General features: G+C 44.0%; 2 protein-coding genes across 6 annotated transcripts in view; one reads left to right on the forward strand and one right to left on the reverse strand.

Annotated features, from left to right (window-relative positions):
• Positions 1–15833, reverse strand: part of LOC121550200 (mediator of RNA polymerase II transcription subunit 27-like) — a 148462-nt gene extending 132629 nt beyond the window's left edge. The window contains exon 1 of the mRNA XM_041862345.2: positions 15664–15833. Within this exon, the coding sequence (XP_041718279.1) occupies positions 15664–15683 (20 nt within the window). The 5' untranslated portion in view covers positions 15684–15833. The remainder of the gene's footprint in view (positions 1–15663) is intronic.
• The window catches only part of LOC121550199 (netrin-G2), a 46183-nt gene that overhangs the window by 6408 nt on the left and 20463 nt on the right, over positions 1–19312 (forward strand). For all 5 annotated transcript variants that reach the window (XM_041862338.2, XM_041862340.2, XM_041862339.2 and 2 more), the window contains one exon: positions 1708–2351. In XM_041862338.2, the coding sequence (XP_041718272.2) occupies positions 1708–2351 (644 nt within the window). The remainder of the gene's footprint in view (positions 1–1707; positions 2352–19312) is intronic.

The following is a 19312-nucleotide window of genomic DNA, read 5'->3' on the forward strand; positions in this document are numbered from 1 at the left end:
TGAGGTCAGGGCTCTGTGCAGGCCAGTCAAATTCTTCCACACCGATCTCAGCAAACCATTTCTGTATGGACCTCATTTTGTGCACGGGGCATTGTTATGCTGGAACAGGAAAGGGCCTTCCCCAAACTGTTGCCACAAAGATGGAAGCACAGAATCGTCTAGAATGTCACTGTATCCTATAGTGTTAAGATTTCCCTTCACTGAAACTAAGGGACCTAGCTCGAACCATGAAAAACAGCCCCAGACCATTATTTCTCCTCCAACAAACTTTACAGTTGGCACTATACATTGGGGCAGGTAGCGTTCTCCTGGCGTCTGCCAAACTCAGATGGTGAAGTGTGATTCATCACTCCAAAGAACGCGTTTCCACTGCTCCAGAGTCCAATGGCTTTACACCACTCCAGCCAGCGCTTGGCTTCTCAGCCATGGAAACCCATTTCATGAAGCTCCCAGAGGCAGTTTGGAACTCAGTAGTGAGTGTTGCAACCGAGGACAGACGATTCAGCACTCGACGGTCCCGTTCTGTGAGCTTGTGTGGCCTACCACTTGGTGGCTGAACCATTGTTGCTCCTAGACTTTTCCACTTTACAATAACAGCACTTACAGTTGACCAGGGAAGCTCTAGCAGGGCAGAAATGTGACGAACTGACTTGTTGGAAAGGTGGCATCCTATTAACGTGCCACGTATTAAGTCACTGAGCTCTTTAGTAAGGCCATTCTACTGCCAATAGCCTACCTGGAGTGCCATTTTTGGAATTTTCTATTGGTTAAATTGCAACAGGCAAGCTCAATCAAGCACAGATACAGTATTTGAGATCATTTCGAATGGAAACCGTGTGGGTGAGGATGACTGTTGGTGACAAGACGTGTGACAGTTTGCACTCAGGTATACCAATGTGACACATTAACACTGGGATTTAGAGGTCAGGGATGACCACATGGCAGGCAACCCCCCATGTTAATCCATTCTGTGTGTAATCCATGTGTGTCAGTAGAGCAGTGTTACAGGTTAAGGGTAAAGTGAAACATCTACGACACTCTTGAAGCTATATATTGTCTGACATTTAGGTATGCAACGCATTTCAGTAGTCTCTCTGATCTTTTTTGGAGTGATGATGTAATTTGATTCAATGCAACACTGTAATTTACAATGTGCATTAAATGAGTGCCATTATAACCCGATTATGTGCAATTATTACCCTGTATGTAGGAATCCCCAGATGGCTATCCACCAAACAGAGCTCACAAACTGTTTAATGGGGACATATGCTGAGCATGTTAACATGTTGGGACAAGCACACAGACATGGTCTCAGGGGGACCTGAGGTTGGCCAGATTGTTTTGGAAAATCTGTTGTTTCCCAGTTGTTTCATGTTGCGTGGGTGTATTTTTTGGTGGGGCTAGTAGCCTATATAAGATAATGATAATTTTGACTTATTTCTCATTAGCAAAGGCATCCAAAGAACCAAGAAATACCATAAAAACATCAGTTGTGTAGTCTACTTTGAGCTCGTGGGAACCTTTAGGGAGTAATTCCTATAAGTCATATATTCTATGCTGAATATTAACAAAGAACTCACTCAGTGTGGATTTAGAATGTTAACAAATGATGAGCTAGTAAATGTGTACTATTTTCTAAAGGGGAAGGGAGACTAACAGTGTTTTCCAACACTGATCAGTTTTCTTTCCCCCCTTTCCCTCTTTCAGGAGAACCCGTACCTGTGTAGTGACGAGTGTGACGCCTCCAACCCAGACCTGGCTCACCCTCCCCAGCTGATGCAGGATCGTGAGCGCAGTGGCCTCATCACCTACTGGCAGACGGTGACGTGGAGCCGCTTCCCGGAGCCCCTGCTGGCCAACATCTCCCTGGCCTGGAACAAGAGCCTGGAGCTGACCAACGACATTCAGGTCACCTTCGAGTATGGCCGCCCCACCATCATGGTACTGGACAAGTCCCTAGACAAAGGGCGCACCTGGCAGCCCTACCAGTTCTACGCCGACGACTGCATGGACGCCTTCGGCATGCCCGCTAAGCTGGTGCAGGACCTGTCGGCCACCAACGTGACGCGGGTAATCTGCACAGAGCAGTACTCTCGCTGGGTGGGCTCCAAGAACGAGAAGGTGCTGAGGTTCGAGGTGATGGCACGTTTCGCTATCTTCGCGGGGCCCAAGCTTCTCAACATGGACAGCCTGTACACACGGATGGAGAGTATGAAGGGCCTGAGGGACTTCTTCACTTTCACCAACCTGAGACTGAGGCTGTTGAGGCCGGCCCTGGGGGGAACCTATGTCCAAAGAGAAAACCTCCTCAAATACTTCTACGCCATTTCCAACATAGAGGTACCAGCCAGGTAAATACACACACCTACCTCTCTTTGCCTTATTGGACAATATCTCTTGCAAAGATACTTGAGTCAAAGTCTATTTTGTAATCAATTGAGAAAATGCACGGTCCTAATGGTATACTGTACAGTATCTTACTCTGTATACCAGAGGAGGCTGGTGGGAGGAGCTATAGGAGGACGGGCTCATTGTAATGGCTGAAATGGAATTAATGGAACAGTATCAAACAAATCAAACATATGGGGCTCCCGAGTGGCACAGCGGTCTAAGGCGCTGAATCTCAGTGCTAAAGGCGTAACTACAGACCCTGGTTTGATTCCAGGCTGTATTGTGATTGGGAGTCTCATAGGGCGGCGCACAATTGGCCAGCGTCGTCCGGGGTAGGCTGTCATTGTAAATAATAATTTGTTCTTAACTGACTTGCCTGTAAAAATAAATGGAAACCACAACATTTTTTTGTGGTATTTTACCCCCTTTTTCTCCCCAATTTCGTGGTATCCAATTGGTAGTTACAGTCTTGTCCCATCGCTGCAACTCCCGTACGGACACGGGAGAGGCGAAGGTCGAGAGTTGTACGTCCTCCGAAACACAACCCAACCGAGCTGCACTGCTTCTTGACACAGTGCCCGCCTAACCCGGAAGCCAGCTGCACCAATGTGTCGGAGGAAACACTGTACACCTGGCGACCGAGTCAGCGTGCACTGCGCCTGGCCCGCCACAGGAGTTACTAGTGCGCGATGGGACAAGAACATCCCTGCCGGCCAAACCCTCCCCTACCCTGGACGACGCTGGGCCAATTGTGCGCCGCCCCATGGGTCTCCCGGTTGCGGCCGGCTGCGACAGAGCCTGGACTCGAACCAGGATCTCTAGTGGCACAGCTAGCACTGCGATGCAGTGCCTTAGACCACGAAACCACATGTTTGACTCCATTCCATTACTTCCATTCCAGCCATTACAATGAGCCTGTCCTCCTATAGCCCCTCCCACCTATAGCTCCTCCTCCCACTGTATATTAGTAGGAAAAGAGTGCCCAATATCTTAGCTTCTGATAAGGAGCTGTGTAGGAAACTGTCCGAAACACAAACCGGTTTGATTCTGTTAAAGAAACGTTCCCTCTCTTTCTGCTGATAGTCAATTCTATAGCAATCCAATCTTAGTGCTTAATTCAGTAACCTTTGCAAATATAAATATTGATCAAATTAATGAATTAGCCTCTCCTGGCATCATTGCATTGCCCAAACCTCCGGTAATATGAGCCGTCAATCAATAGTTATTCCTGTATGTCAAAGAGCAAATTGTTTTTAAAGGGAGTTGGGGATGGGGGTTGGGGGAGTTGAGTGGTCAAATGGACACATGGAGATAAGGTAAAGAGCCCATGACTGATGTTCACTGGTTTATAATGATCAGGGAATAGAGGGGAAATGTTAAGCTAATACCCACTGGAAAATTGTTATTGGATATTTTATCCCTCAGTATTGGGAAGTGCTTGCAGTGTTTGAATAATGGGGATAGGACGGCCTCCCTGATGGCCCGTCTGTGTGTGTGTCTCCCTAAATAGACTGCACACACAGAGAGAAAAGGCCCAGGGTTCTGTAATGACATCAGGTCCATCAGCACAGGGACGGAACTGCCACCGTCGCCTCCTCCACCACCTCCCCTGATCCTCCCTCCTCCTCCTCCCATTCCTCCTCCTTCTCCCCTCCTCCTCCCCCTCTCCATGGCTCATTTCCCCTTGACATGAGGAGCGCAGATAATCAACCGGTGATTAAACCTAATTTGATAGAGCAACAAAATCAAGGCCCCCTAATTGAGTAAGATGCAATGCTACTTGTGAGAGGCAGGCTAAATTGTCTTATAATTTCCTATTTTGCTGAAATCTGATTTGAGCCTTGTTTCATGGGTTTTGTTATGAACTCTTCTGATAATGCTTGGACATTTAGATAATGCTTGTTCACAAAGGCTGCCGTGGTAATTGATATTTCCACTGGATAGCACTCTATTTATAGCCCTAAACGGAAGGAATATAGAAAGCAACAAACATCATCATCAGGTTCCTTTGGTTATTGCAAAGACTCTCTGATGTAGTCAGTTCTAAAGTGGTAGTTTGAAGCGGCCCCAAGGAGGAAGGACTGTAGCTTGCCTGTCCCTTCACTTGCACAAACTTTTTTGAGAAACACCGGAGTAGAGCAAACCAGATGCATCTGTTTGTCCCATTCTGTCCTTACGCCTTTTTAAAAGAAGGATAGAACAAGAAGAAAAGAAGGAAACCATCCTCAGTCCTTCACTCTGGTCACTCTTAGCGTACATGGGATCTTTATTTTCCCATAGCCTGAAATGAATCTGTCCGCTCAGAAAACAACTACACGCACTCAAGCCTGATATGGCAACATCTAAATAATCACCAGCTGGTGTGGATGAAGTTGAGTTGCCCGGGTAGTCTATAAGTAGAACATTACAAATAATGATGGTGTGAAGCCTGTCTGTGTCCAGAAGGCATTTGAAAACCCTTTGTTTGTATTATACAAACACATGTCGAAATGAAGAATATTGTTACAATCAGGAAACATTGAAATAAGGGGTGAAACTAGGGACTGTCACTGATAGGTGGATTGGGGTGAGAGTGACCCTGGTGCCAATTCTCTTGTTTGGGGATGGAGCCGTGTCAGATGTGACGGATGGATCCAGTTGTTGGGTGTAATATATTGGCATAGCCATTATCCCTCTGACCTCCTTGCCCACCTTCCTCTACTACACAATGATAGGATACATGTCAAGCTGTCAGGAGAGACCACCGTGTCAGACAGACAGAGGCCCCACTAATGCTGTATTCATTTGCCTGAGGTCTCGGCACCCATCACAGTGGGGAAAAGGACCTTGACATGAACAACTGTTTATCACGTTGAACCATTTCCCACTAAAGTTTAAGTTTCACTCGCCTGTCTCAAGTTAGGGTTCCAGGGGCCCACCTTTTGCTGTTCAAATGTTTCAGAAACCGTTGTGAGAATCCTTCCACACAATATCACAGTCTAACTGAGTGGAACAGGTGATTTCTTTGGGCTGGGACTAGGGAGACACATAGGCAACCTGATTATACAAGTGTGGAGGAATACGTCTGCGTGCTAACATTATTTCTTTTTCACAACAAGGATCCTGCGGGCAGAGCTGACAGTGGCATTTTGGCCTCTCTCCCTTTAACCTAATTCCCATCTGTTTCCTGCCACCTCTCCCATTGGAAAACAGCTCCATGTAAAAAAATTTTTTTTTACAAAAATGTATAATACAGACAGGTAAACTCTTACAGAGTAAGTGGATTAGTGGGAGAGACAAATAGGACAGGCAGAAAAGGTACAATATTTCCCTCCCGATCCTCCAACATAGAACCACTCACCTTTACATTTGCACCACCCCAGCCCACAATGCCTGTTAATTAATAATGTAGTAATATACAGAACACAGGCATGACTTTGTTAACTGTGTTCGGCAGTGTTGGAAGAGAGTTCTCCGGCCTAACATTCAGATCCACACAGACAGTCCAGTTGTCATCGTGTCCTCTAAGGCCTGTGTACAGTATGGAACACAGAGTGGCTTCACTCCATTGCTGGTGTTGCTGCGCTGTGCTGTGACTGTGGAGGGATTTGAGCTGTAAAGGAGACTGGGTGGGTCAGAGAAGCCCAGAGAGTGCGTTTCCCCCAGACGACAGTCTGTCACACCTGACAGTTGCAGCAGTGACCCTCTCAGCCTCATGGGCCTGTCCAATCACAGATGTGAAAAGTATTATGGGATATATCCTTTCACTGTCATTATGACATGGGGCTGGTCTCTGACACCATCATTTTAACTGCCTATGCCCTTATAAGGTAATATTTTGAGCGGGGTAAAATGGACACGTGTGTCTGGAACTGACTCTACTCAGGGCACACTCTGGATACATCTCTGTAAAGCAAAGTAGAGTCAATTAGATTTAAGATGATGCAATTTCAGTATCATCTCCGGACGACTCTCTTGTCTTGGGTAAAGTAAGATTAGGGATGAAGTTAGTGCACTGCTGCTACTGTATGTGTCTATACAGTATTTCTGTAATTTTTTGCTTTGGTCTGCAATTGCTTGTGTATGATGCAGGCCTTGGCCTAGTTTTGGAACAGCTTGTGCTTCTAGAGCGGAGTCGTGTCCTGTAGAACAGTAGTATGAGGAAACACATTATGAATGAAAGGGTTGCAGCGTGCGGGTAGAGGGCCACTTAAACAACTCTCATGAGAGTCTTGTGAGTTTGCTTCTAAGCCCTTACACCATCACTGTCCGTCAAATATCCAGTAATGGGCCTTGGGTATGGTGAGGGTAAGGATGATCAGTGCCGCCTTGTCTGGAGGAAATGGATGCCTGCCCTTTTCTGGTCTTTCTCAAAGTCCTTCGGCAGTTTAATGAGTGGATGAGTTCAGGGTTGGGTAGGTTGCTTTCTAAATGTAAACCATTACAAATACTAGTTACCTGTCCAAAATTGTAATCAGTAACTTAACTTTGAATTACCCAAACTCAGTAACGTAATCTAATCTTACTTTTAGATTACTTTCCCCTTAAGAGGCATTAGAAGAAGACAAAAATGTATATTACCAATTGAACGAAATCTATTGGAAGATAAATCAATGTTAGAGTTTACATAGCTGGCCATAAATGGATGTTGCATTTTACTTTATGGGTTATGTACATAGCCACGGGATGTACAGTAGTTTGGGGGTGGGGATGCTGCGATTTTTGACTGAGGGGGGAAGGTGGGGGGATGCAGAAAAAAAAAGATTGCCCACACTGAAGACGTCTATATCAGTCCGCTAATACAGGACTTGTAATGGCCCATTGCACTACTTTTGTGAAAAAAACTAAACTAAATATATTTTAGTATTTACCAGCATTTGTAACTTGTGTCTGATAATTATCTGTAGAAAACAGTTAATCTGATAATACTACTGGAATATAGAAATACTTGCTTGATATGTTTTCCAGTTTCTTGAATTACTTTGCAAATGCAACTTATTTCTATGTGAAAACTGAAATGGTCTATTCATTCCTTTTTAGTGGACGCTCTTATCCAGAGCAACTTGCATTAGTGAGTGCATACATTTTCACACTGATCCCCCGTGGCCCAGACCGAGGGTGATTGACCGTCATCTTGAACTTCTTCCATTTTCTAATAATTGCGCCAACAGTTGTTGCCTTCTCACCAAGCTGCTTGCCTATTGTCCTGTAGCCCATCCCAGCCTTGTGCAGGTCTACAATTTTATCCCTGATGTCCTTACACAGCTCTCTGGCCTTGGCCATTGTGGAGAGGTTGGAGTCTGTTTGATTGAGTGTGTGGACAGGTGTCTTTTATACAGGTAACGAGTTCAAACAGGTGCAGTTAATACAGGTAATGAGTGGAGAACAGGAGGGCTTCTTAAAGAAAAACTAACAGGTCTGTGAGAGCTGGAATTCTTACTGGTTGGTAGGTGATCAAATACTTATGTCATGCAATAAAATGCAAATTAATTACTTAAAAATCATACAATGTGATTTTCTGTATTTTTGTTTTAGATTCTGTCTCTCACAGTTGAAGTGTACCTATGATAGAAATTACAGACCTCTACATGCTTTGTAAGTAGGAAAACCTGCAAAATCGGCAGTGTATCAAATACTTGTTCTCCCCACTGTATATAGGCCTAAGGCCGAGACAATAAGAAGACACAGTGGCAGAAGAAATTCAACCACACCTTTGTTTCATCACAAAACCGGAGAGCAACCTCTGTCCGGTGAAGTCCACAAAGCATATTGCATGTAACAAACAATTATATGACCTACAGCATGGTCAAGCAAGTTAATGTTTCCGACATTATGGCACTACTAAACAACTATTGATTTAGAACCACAGAGAGTTACCGCAAGTCACAAAGAAAACAGGAGCTGCCTCCACTATTCCAGCACCATTTCAACTTCAACATTTCAACATCATCAAATCACCTATGCTTAGTCTAGTACAGTCACAACTAAAAGATACCAAAAACAATTTAGTCCAATCAATGTTAGCTTAATATGATGTGGCTGTCCATGGTTCTGATTTTGTGCGTTTCGTGCAAGTAGGAAAAACATGTAGACCAACCCTACTTGTAGAGAAACGCCAATGCTCTTTCATATTGACAAAACAATCTATGAATCTGTCATACAGTACATGCTTTTATTTTTTGGTGTCCTAGGCTACCTGGCTAAAACGCTTGCTTGCTAGCCTAACTTCCCTTTTATTTGCAACGTTAGCTAGTTAACATTAGCCTTCTACATACTGAACTTCCATCCTCTCAGGCCAGGGGCAGAATCACCGTTATATTCATTGGCCAGTACGGAGAATTAAGTAAAACCTCAAGTCCAAATCCCTATCTCCATCCATGGCTAATTTAGGAAAGGGACAATTTTAACTAGCTAGCTAGCCACAGGACAACAACACAACGAGATGTAACAATTCAAGTTGTTTCTGTCAATGACGTATGTGATGTGATTGGAGAGAAGCCAAATCCAAACATGGCTTCCCTTGACACTTTTTTTGGTGCGCCAGGACCATTCACAGTTGAGCTCTCTCAATAAAGCTCAACGCTGATTGGCTATTATTTTATTAAAAATATTATCAAGGGAGGCCAAATGCTCGCTGGCTTCCTTCCCTTGCATTCAATACTATGGGCGGCAACAATGTCATACTCTTTTTGACCAGACGGCATCAGATAGATGGCCTACACATACAGAGACAAGAGGGGCGCTGTTTCGCTCGCTCAGATGCTTTCTTCGGTGAGATACATTCAGCCTCTTGCGAATTGAAGGAAAATTATGAAACAGAAAGAGACGAAAGATACATTATTTAATATGTTTTTCTCTTTTTTGGGGGGGGAAGCCTGGCTTCCCTTGGCATCCATGAATACTTGCCACTGAAAATCCCCACTCGTGGTCTTCTTAAATTAAACTAGTTTTTGACAGTATGTGTGGCGCACAATACCACAGAGGAGTTTGCAAAGGAGGAACTCCCTCAAACTTATATTCCATAGGCTGGGATCCGCACTACGCAGCTGTTGCAAGACCACATTTTTCACTGGCATACGCAACTTAGCCTACACTTCTTCAATTCAACAATTTCTGGAGTGAAATACACCTATACATTTGTGAACAGCCATCCAAAACAACCACAATCCGTAAGGTGCAAATAATTGAGAGAGCAGTAGTATGATTCACATAATCGCTGTGTAGATATCAATGTTTTTTTACCCAATACATTACTGGGAGTTTATACATAGTGTGCGACTCACTTTATTTGTTTTTATAGATATCAATAATAGGCATAAGTGATATCCGTATCGCCAGTAGGTCACACCACTGCTGTCGTCCTTATCTCACAGCCAGCTTCAAGCATTTATTCAAGTTGGTCGTATAATCTTTGATGCCGACAGCAGTCGCACCATTGGAAGACAAAACCTATTCCTGATCTTTTCCCACGAGCCATCAAACACATTTGGTGTGTCATCATAGTGGTCTCTGGCTTGTGGTCAGACTCGCATCCCTCGGATTCACATCTATCTCAACCAAAAATGTAAGTTAAAGAATAGGACTAGATAAATTCAAATCAAACCTTAAATGTACTTGAAATAAAGTTTGATTTGATTTAGTCCTATTCTTTAACTTAGATTTTTTGTTGAGATGGAGACTTGAATCCAACATATGAATTATTAACTTGAAGATTACATTTGAAATCAACCAAAGCTTGTATCCCTTTGGTTGAATTGAAATAAATAGCTGTTGATGACTTCGCAAATGCTATATAGGCCTAAATATTGATTATATATGACTTATAAAGTATGGTTACATTTCATTTGCTCTCTTAAACCTACCCTTTGCAATGAGTTCGATAGCAACACTGAATCTATTTAGTTAATAATAATTTCTCAATAATCATTCTCACGATAGCATATTGGTAGTAGTCAGTGACATATGAAAGCTAAGCAAGGCTGGGCTTGGTTAAAACCCTAGATGGAAGACCAAATGGATAGCTGTAGATAGGTCAATTCTCCAGTAGGAGGTGCTACGCAGTCTATTGTTTTGATAGTGGAAAAAATTAAACCTATTATATACAAGGTTTGTCTATGTTGAAAATTGGTTACCGTGATGACATAATCCTGTGGTTGAAATTTCACCCTAAAAACAGCAGTTTACATTATAACTTTTTTCAAATCCAATGTACAGTATTGTCCACATAGATTCCACGTCACAATATGTTGAAACAATATTGATTCAACTAGTTTGTGCCAAGTGGGATCCCCTGCCAAACAGTCCAATACTGTACCTGTATGTTGAAGGTGTCTTTTGAAAAGAGGGTCAATAACAATGTGTCTTGAGGAAACTGCAAGGCATTACTTAGCTAGTACACATACACTATGTTTGTGTGAGGGATACTGTCGATAGTGCCGAAACCTGGCTGGCATGATGACACCTGTGCACAGCACGACATGGCACACAGACACACACGCACGCACACCCACACACGTACATACACACACACACTAACACATTGTAGTAACAGTTTGTGAAATCACGCTGACTCAGCACTTGATATTGCCTGTGAACTTTGTGCTGCTGGTGTTGATCAGTATTATTTTCTTCATCAAGGCACATGCTCTTCTCATTGATATTTGCTTTGGTATTCTAAACAATTTTCAAGACTGTCTTCAGAAATGGACCATTCTAGAGAATATAGCTAGCCGAAATGCATTATGTGCATGTTTTATTATTTATATTCATAACTTTCATGTATCGATTTGTTTCTCTCTCTAAACCATCGTTTTCCACCAGTTTTCTTCTTGCTGTGTTCCCCTGTAGGGGAGTAGCCTATTGTATGACTGATGATGCTCTGCCCAGGCTTAGGAGGATAACAGAGTTAACCCGTCTATGCTTTCTGCCCTGTTGGTCTCAACTTTGCTTTGGGTTGCAGATGAATTATGAAAATAGAAAACGCTGCTCGTGGTCTGGTACTCCAACACTTACAGTACAGCCCTAATGCGGTTTATGAAATTAACATTTCAGGGGGCTGGAACATGAGTAACTATCGCTGTCATCTCAGGAAGTAAGGAAGTAAGCTCTGTATGAGTGGAGAACAGCACCCACCCTCCCTTCCTTCCTTCCTTCCCACCCTCCCCTGCTCTGCAGTGTTGACTATTTCTGTAGGATCCTCATTACCCAATGAGATGAAACAGCCCTTTTACACTGTGAGCTTCTAGTGTGTCAATTTATGAGAAAAATAGTGATCATCTGACTAGCTTTGCATTGTCACTCAGCAGCTAACTGCTAATTTTAGGTATTGTATCGTTATAGTTTACTGTCAAAAACTCTATCCTCCAGGTAGCTTAAGTAAGAGGCAAAGCTAAGGGAGGATATCAGGATAAGCACGGTTTCTATTTGTAGGGGGAAATATTTATACATACATTTACAAGGGTCTAATTGAGGGAGTAAAACATAATTTGAAGTGAAGAGCGGTTTGTTTCCCAACGATGCCAGTATCTTCAAAGGTTACTGGGTGGGCAATTTGTCTCTGAGGAAAAAGCTGGGATATCTGGGTTTTATGCAGCAACGTTTGTGGGGATAGAATCTTTGAAAGGCTGCTGAGTGTGGGATCCTCCTTGTACACTAACAGCACCTCAGGCGTACATATCGTGGCAGCCTGCATGGATCCCATGCCTCCAGGGGCCCAAACAAAAGGGGGTGTCCTTGCCAGGCAAACAGAATATTTCAGCAGCACGATGTCCCTCATCAAATTTTCATCTGCCCATTTCAATGATGAGGATGACTATTTTTGGTGCATTTCCATCACAGTAGGAGAACCATGGCCAGCCAACCTGTCCATCCATCCTTTAATGAACAAGAGCATATGGTTCATTATCATTACTATCACCCTCAATGCCAGGATGTACTGTATAGCTCAAAGCAGTGATAGGCCACATACTGGACTTTCCAGGGATGTTATAGGATTTTCATGGAAGTTGTGACCCGGTAATGATGTGTCTGACTCAGGCACCCAGATGTTTTGGGTGTGCTCGTGTCACATTGGCAGCAGGTAGCCTTGTGGTTAAGAGTGTTGGGCTAGTAATTGGAAGGTTGCTGGTTTGAATCTCTGAGCTGACTAGGTGAAAAATCTGTCAATGTTCGCTTGAGCAAGGTACTTAACTCTAATTGTGCCTGTATGTCGCTCTGGATGAGAGTGTGTGCTAAATTACTTACAGTTGAAGTCGGAAGTTTACATACACTTAGGTTGGAGTCATTAAAACTCGTTTTTCAACCACTCCACAAATTTATTTTAAAGAAACTATAGTTTTGGCATTTACTTTGTGCATGACACAAGTAATTTTTCCAACAATTGTTTACAGACAGATTATTTCACTTATAATTCACTGTATCACAATTCCAGTGAGTCAGAAGTTTACATACACTAAGTTTACTGTGCCTTTAAACAGCATGGAAAATTCCAGAAAATGATGTCATGGCTTTAGAAGCTTCTGATAGACTAATTGACATCATTTGAGTCAATTGGAGGTGTACCTGTGGATGTATTTCAAGGCCTACCTTCAAACTTAGTGCCTCTTTGCTTGACATTATAGGAAAATCAAAAGAAATCAGCCAAGACCTCAGAAAAGAAATTGTAGACCTTCACAAGTCTGGTTCATCCTTGGGAGCAATTTCCAAACGCCTGAAGGTACCACGTTCATTGCAAGCCGAAGAACACCATACCAACTGTGAAGCACAGGGTTGGCAGCATCATGCTGTGGGGGTGCTTTGCTGCAGGAGGGACTGGTGCACTTCACAAAATAGATGGCATCATGAGGAAGGAAAATTATGTGGATATATTGAAGCAACATCTCAAGACATCAGTCAGGAAGTTAAAGCTTGGTCGCAAATGGGTCTTCCAAATGGACAATGACCCCAAGCATACTTCCAAAGTTGTGGCAAAATGGCTTAAGGACAACAAAGTCAAGGTATTGGAGTGGCCATCACAAAGCCCTGACCTCAATCCTACAGAAGATTTGTGGGCAGAACTGTTAAAGCGTGTGCGAGCAAGGAGGCCTACAAACCTGACTCAGTTACACCAGCTCTGTCAGGAGGAATGGGCCAAAATTCACCCAACTTATTGTGGGAAGCTTGTGGAAGGCTACCCGAAACGTTTCACCCAAGTTAAAGAATTTAAAGGCAATGCTACCAAATACTAATTGAGTGTATGTAAACTTCTGACCCACTGAGAATGTGATGAAAGAAATAAAAGCTGAAATAAATCATTCTCTCTACTATTATTCTGACATTTCACATTCTTAAAACAAAGTGGTGATCCTAACTGACCTAAGACAGGGAATTTTTACTAGGATTAAATGTCAGGAATTGTGACAAACTGAGTGTCAATGCATTTGGCTAAGGTGTATGTAAACTTCCGACTTCAACCGTAAATGTAAATCGTGGAGGGGGTACAGACAATGTGTGTCATATCAGAATGACAAGAATTACTTTGTCATATTACTCTTCACTTACTGTAGATAGAAATGGCACAAATACAGAGACACATTGTGTTTAATAGGAGTAGTGCAGGGGATCCAGTCCCTAACGGTCCCTGCTGTGGACAGTTGCGCTGCGGGCGGTTTTACAACATTCTGGTCATAATTGGCAGAACCCCACAGAGCCTCAACCCATGAAGCCCCCAAATTAATTATGCAAGGACCCTTTTATTTTCCCAGTGTCCTTTAACTATTTTGATGTTCTCTGAGAAATGTAAAGCCAACTCCCTTTCTACAGCTCCACTCTGTCTACACTTCTCACTTACACTAATGTGTTTATATCTCTGCATATCCCTTCATGAAAAGGAGCTGCGCTTTGCATTTGACATCTGCCCTTGTTGGTTGGGAGTGCGGGAGAAGGCATTTTTTTCAGTATCCTGTGTGAATAATTTACAGGAGCTGTCCATGCCAAAGCTTTCAAGGTCATTTGAAATTGGTAGTAAAAGAGCCAGCCGCGTAAAGGGCTGCTGCTCCCCTCATGGGGTAATGTCTCCCCGGGCCATTCTGGTAATCCCCAACCCTTAAACCGCAAAATCCTGCAGGAGGGGGCAAAGGTGAAAAATGTTGAGAAAAGGTCTCCGGTAGCTGCTTATCCCTCCGAGTTGGTTGGGGATCCAGTGCTCTCGCGGGTATTGGAGGAAAACAGCAGGGTTTTATTTTCTTCTCTTTTCTCCTCATATCAACATTTCCTCAGAGCACAGTGAAAGACAAAAGAGAGAAAAGGCAAAAAGCATGTGAAGCAACGAACTCTGTGTGACTACATCCCCTGTCAAGGGGCTAGCAGCATTATAGAGCAGCTGTACCTCAGAACCCCAATAGGAATGTATAGTAGATGAGGGAAAGTGTCACGATCGTTCAAGGAAGCAGACCAAGGCGCAGCGTGATATGCGTACATCTTTTAATGAGTACTTTACACAACTAACAAAACGATACGTGAAGTCTACAGGTTCACCAACACAAACCTATACAGATCAAGATCCCACAAATAACTAGTGCCAACAGGCTGCCTAAGTATGGTTCCCAATCAGAGACAACGAGAATCAGCTGCCTCTGATTGGGAACCACCCTGGCCAACATAGATCTACACGATCTAGAACATGAACATAGAAAATACAACATAGACACTACACACCCTGGCTCAACTTTTAAGAGTCCCCAGAGCCAGGGCGTGACAGAAAGGGAAGGAGCTGTTAGTTTCACTGTTAGTGAGGTGAAATGGTACCTCCATTGGAGAGCTGTTGTGAAAACCCTGAGCAGGTTATCATTAGCAGAGGTCAGAACTCTTCTGGTCCCAGTCATCGATCAGGATCAAAGCAGAAAAGGCTGTTTGAAGCCAATTATGCATGTTTGGCTCTTCAGCCTGTACTCCTGCAAACCAATATCAAGAGCCATACACTGTTGCTCCTAAATGACCAATACAAGCCTACAGAATGAAGTCATGTTCTTTTTTGATCCTCTCAGATTCACTGACCGTCCCAATAGTCAGGTGAAGCCCACTTTAGAAATGCATCATGGTGGTTATGAGCCTATTTGTCCCAGCTGAGTAGTAGGTCAGAAACAGTAATTGTATGTGTTTCTGAATAGTGGGGGATTCTCACGAGAGAAGTTGAGCAAATAAATAATGCTCCCATTAACGGCAGCTCCAAGCTGTAAGTGAGCAGAGCACGCAAGTCTACACCAGCCTTTTATCTGTCTATCCACATTTGTTTAGCGCTTGCTGTTATTTACTCACCTAAATGCTGCGTTTCTCATCTCCAGCAGAAGCTTTTTTTGTTTCTATCGTCCTGTTTATAGGCTGTGATTATGTCATTATATTCAGCGGATTTAAAAACAGGATTGTCTTCCTGTGTTTGCCACTGACTTCGTACGTAACGTCTCCTCCAGTCAATCTGTCCTGTGCGTGGTAATAGTACTGTGGCCGGGCCATGTTCCTTCTTCCTCTCCAGATGGCCGGATGGGGGTTTGATCCTGGCCCAATAGCAGGGCTTGGCTGGCCTGTAACATGAGCTCATGAGCCCAGACAGTGGGGGGTTTGCCTTGCAGCAACCGGATATAGCTGCCCTGGTTCTGGGAAGGAAGGAGGGCATTTTCCTCAGAGAGCACAGAAGTGAGGCTCCATCCACACTCATAAGGGGAGGGGTAGGGTATCGGTGGCACTTTGAGAATCCAATGCACACATCCTCACACCTTGACAACAGTGCGATTTTCACACACTGATTTTGCCCTTGAAAATCGAACATGGTCTAAGAAATGAATGACTCACTATGGATGGATGGTCTATGTGTGTGTGTGTGTGTGTGTGACAGCCACTGTGTGAAGGCAGGATACTTCCTGAATGTAGAGCGCAGTGTGAACAGAGCCATTAATATACAGTATACAGTGCATTCTCTTTTCCACAGCCACCTCAACTACATTTTAGTCATTTAGCAGACGCTCTTATCCAGAGCAACTTACAGTTAGTGAGTGCATACATTTTTCATACTGGCCCCCCGTGGGAATTGAACCCACAACCTTGGCGTTGCACGCGCCATGCTCTACCAACTGAGCTACAGGAGGACCCATATAGGCTTTGAAGGCCTTAAAGGAAAAGGGAAAACAGTGTTTTTTTTGTCAAAGATAGACCCGCCTTGTCCATACTGTCCTTTACAATGTAACAAATGATTCATGCTGTCCTTGGCTCACTCCCCTTTTTTAATCAAGGGGCTTTACTGTCCACTTTGCACTTTTTTTGTGAGGAATCAATAATTTAGAATATTCATGGTGATGCATACCAATCAGCCTACTAGTGTGTGTGCATTGCATGGTGTTTCACAGCTCATAACTAAGCACATTTAGAATATGCCAGCAGGCATTTATTCTGCCGTCAGACAAGACAGGCCTCTTTTGCATCAGAATTATTTTGTTTAGAGTGTGCCCTTTCTCCTGGAAGCGCTACAGTCAGGGATAGGGCTTGGGTAGGGTCTGTGTCATTAAATATGCCACAGTGGCTTTCTTACAGTAATAGGGGACCTGCCAGTGGATGCAAATATCTCGTACATTAACATGTTCGGTGTTCATGCATTATTTGTAAGCATAAATGGAGGAGGATGGAAAATGTTCCTGTGAACGCCGGAAATAGCTCGGGAAGGACTCCTGTATTCGGTTCAGACATCTGTGGTGGAGTATAGCTTCAGCATGAAATGTTTCGAGCTGTCTTGTGAAATAGTTGGCGACAAGTTCTATGAGCATGTTAAAGGTCCAATGCTGACGTTTTTATCTCAATATCCTGCAAACTATTACGGATTACAAAGGGAAACCAGCCGCGAGCTGCCCAGTGACGCACCAGCTGTTCCGGATGACTGTGTGATCAAGCTCTCCGTAGCCGATGTGAATAAGACCTTTAAACAGGTTAACATTCACAAGGCCCCGGGGCCAGATGGATTACCAGGATGCATACTCAGAGTATGCGCTGACCAGCTGGCAAGTCTCTTCACTGACATTTTCAACCTCTCCCTGACCCTGTCTGTAAAACCTACATGTTTCAAGCAGACCACCATAGTCCCTGTGCCCAAGAACACCGACGGTAACCTGTCTAAATGACTATCGCCTCGTAGCTCATTTGTAGCCATGAAATGGTTTGAAAGGCTGGTCATGGCTCACATCAACACCATCATCCCAGACACCCTGGACCTACTCCAGTTCGCATACCACCCCATCAGATCCACAGATTACGCTATGTCTATTGCACTCCACACTGCCCTTTCCCACCTGGACAAAAAAAACACCTACGTGAGAATGCTGTTCATTGACTACAGCTCAGTATTCAACACTATAGTGCCCTCCAAGCTCATCACTAAACTAAGGACCCTGAGACTGAACACCTCCCTCTGCAACAGGATCCTGGACTTCCTGACAGGCCAATCCCAGGTGGTGAGGGTAGGCAACAACACATCCGCCACGCTAACCCGCAACACGAGGTGTGTGTTTAGTCCCCTACTGTACTCCCTGTACACCCACGACTGCGTGGCCGCGCACAGCTCCAACACCATCATTAAGTTTGCCGACAACACGACAGTGGCAGGCCTGATCACCGATGACGATGAGACAGCCTATACGTAGGAGGTCAGAGACCTGGCAGTGTGGTGCCAGGAAAACAACCTCTCCCTCAACGTCAGCAAGACAAAGGAGCTGAGCACGCCCCCATTCACTGAGACAGGGCTGTAGTTGAGCAGGTTGAGAGCTTCAAGTTCCTCGGTGTCCACATCACTAAGGACCGATCATGGTCTAAACACACCAACACAGTCATGAAGAGGGCACGACAATGCCTCTTCCCCCGTCAGGAGGCTGAAAAGATTTGGCATGGGCCCTCAGATCCTCAATTGAGAGCATCTTGACTGGCTGCATCACCGCTTGGTATGGCAACTGCTTGGCATCCGACCGTAAGGCACTACAGAGGGTAGTGCATACGGCCCAGGACATCCCTGGGGCCGAGCTCCCTGCCATCCAGGACCTCTATACAATTTAATAAATTTTAGAATAAGGCTGAAACGTAACAAAATGTGGAAAAAGTGAAGGATCTCCACTCTATTACCTCAACTACCTCGTACCCCTGCACATTGGCCCGGTACTCCTTGTATATAGCTTTGTTATTGTTATTTTATTGTGTTACTATTTCCTTTTTTTTATTGAGCACATTTTTTCTTACTTTTTAACTCTGGGAAAGCGCTCATAAGTAAGCATTTCACAGTAAAGTCTACGCCTGTTGTATTCGGTGCATGTGACAAATACAATTTGATTTGATGAAGTACCTTACTGTGATTGTTTTCAGTTAAAATGGTCAGAAAGAAAAACAAAATCAAGTTTTTGACTGCACTGGGCTTTTAAGGAGTGAATAATATTATCTTTGTGCAAAGAGGTTTGGTCGGAGATGATTGCTAACTGCCCAAAGAGTACTGTAATTGATTAATAGTGGGGGTAAAGTGGAGGATCCAATGATAAGCTGGAGTGCCGTGGGTTTTCCCAGAAGGCACTGAGACGAAGTGGGCCACTGATTAATTTGTCGTGAAGAGGTGCTTGATGGGAGTTCTGTCTCCAGGAGCGCTGGGATGAAAAAGCCCCGCGATTGTCGCCAAGTTTTTAATTATGGCTTAAAGGTCTCGAGAGGGTGGGAGAAACTCCAACTGTTTCCAAGGGGGCTTTTGAAAACAGACTTAATTAAAGTCAATGGGATTGGAATGAAACCGGGCTCTGTCTGTCAATTATCCTCCTCAGTGTGTTGGGTAGGAAATGAGAAAGAGCCACATACTCATATGATCCCCTTTGTATCGATCTTTACCACGATTAACGTATATCTAACCTTTAAAGTCAATATTGAGGACAATGTGATGAGAATAAGTGATAGC

The sequence above is a fragment of the Coregonus clupeaformis genome, chromosome 18 (assembly GCF_020615455.1).
Source record: "Coregonus clupeaformis isolate EN_2021a chromosome 18, ASM2061545v1, whole genome shotgun sequence".
Taxonomy (NCBI): Eukaryota; Metazoa; Chordata; class Actinopteri; order Salmoniformes; family Salmonidae; genus Coregonus; species Coregonus clupeaformis.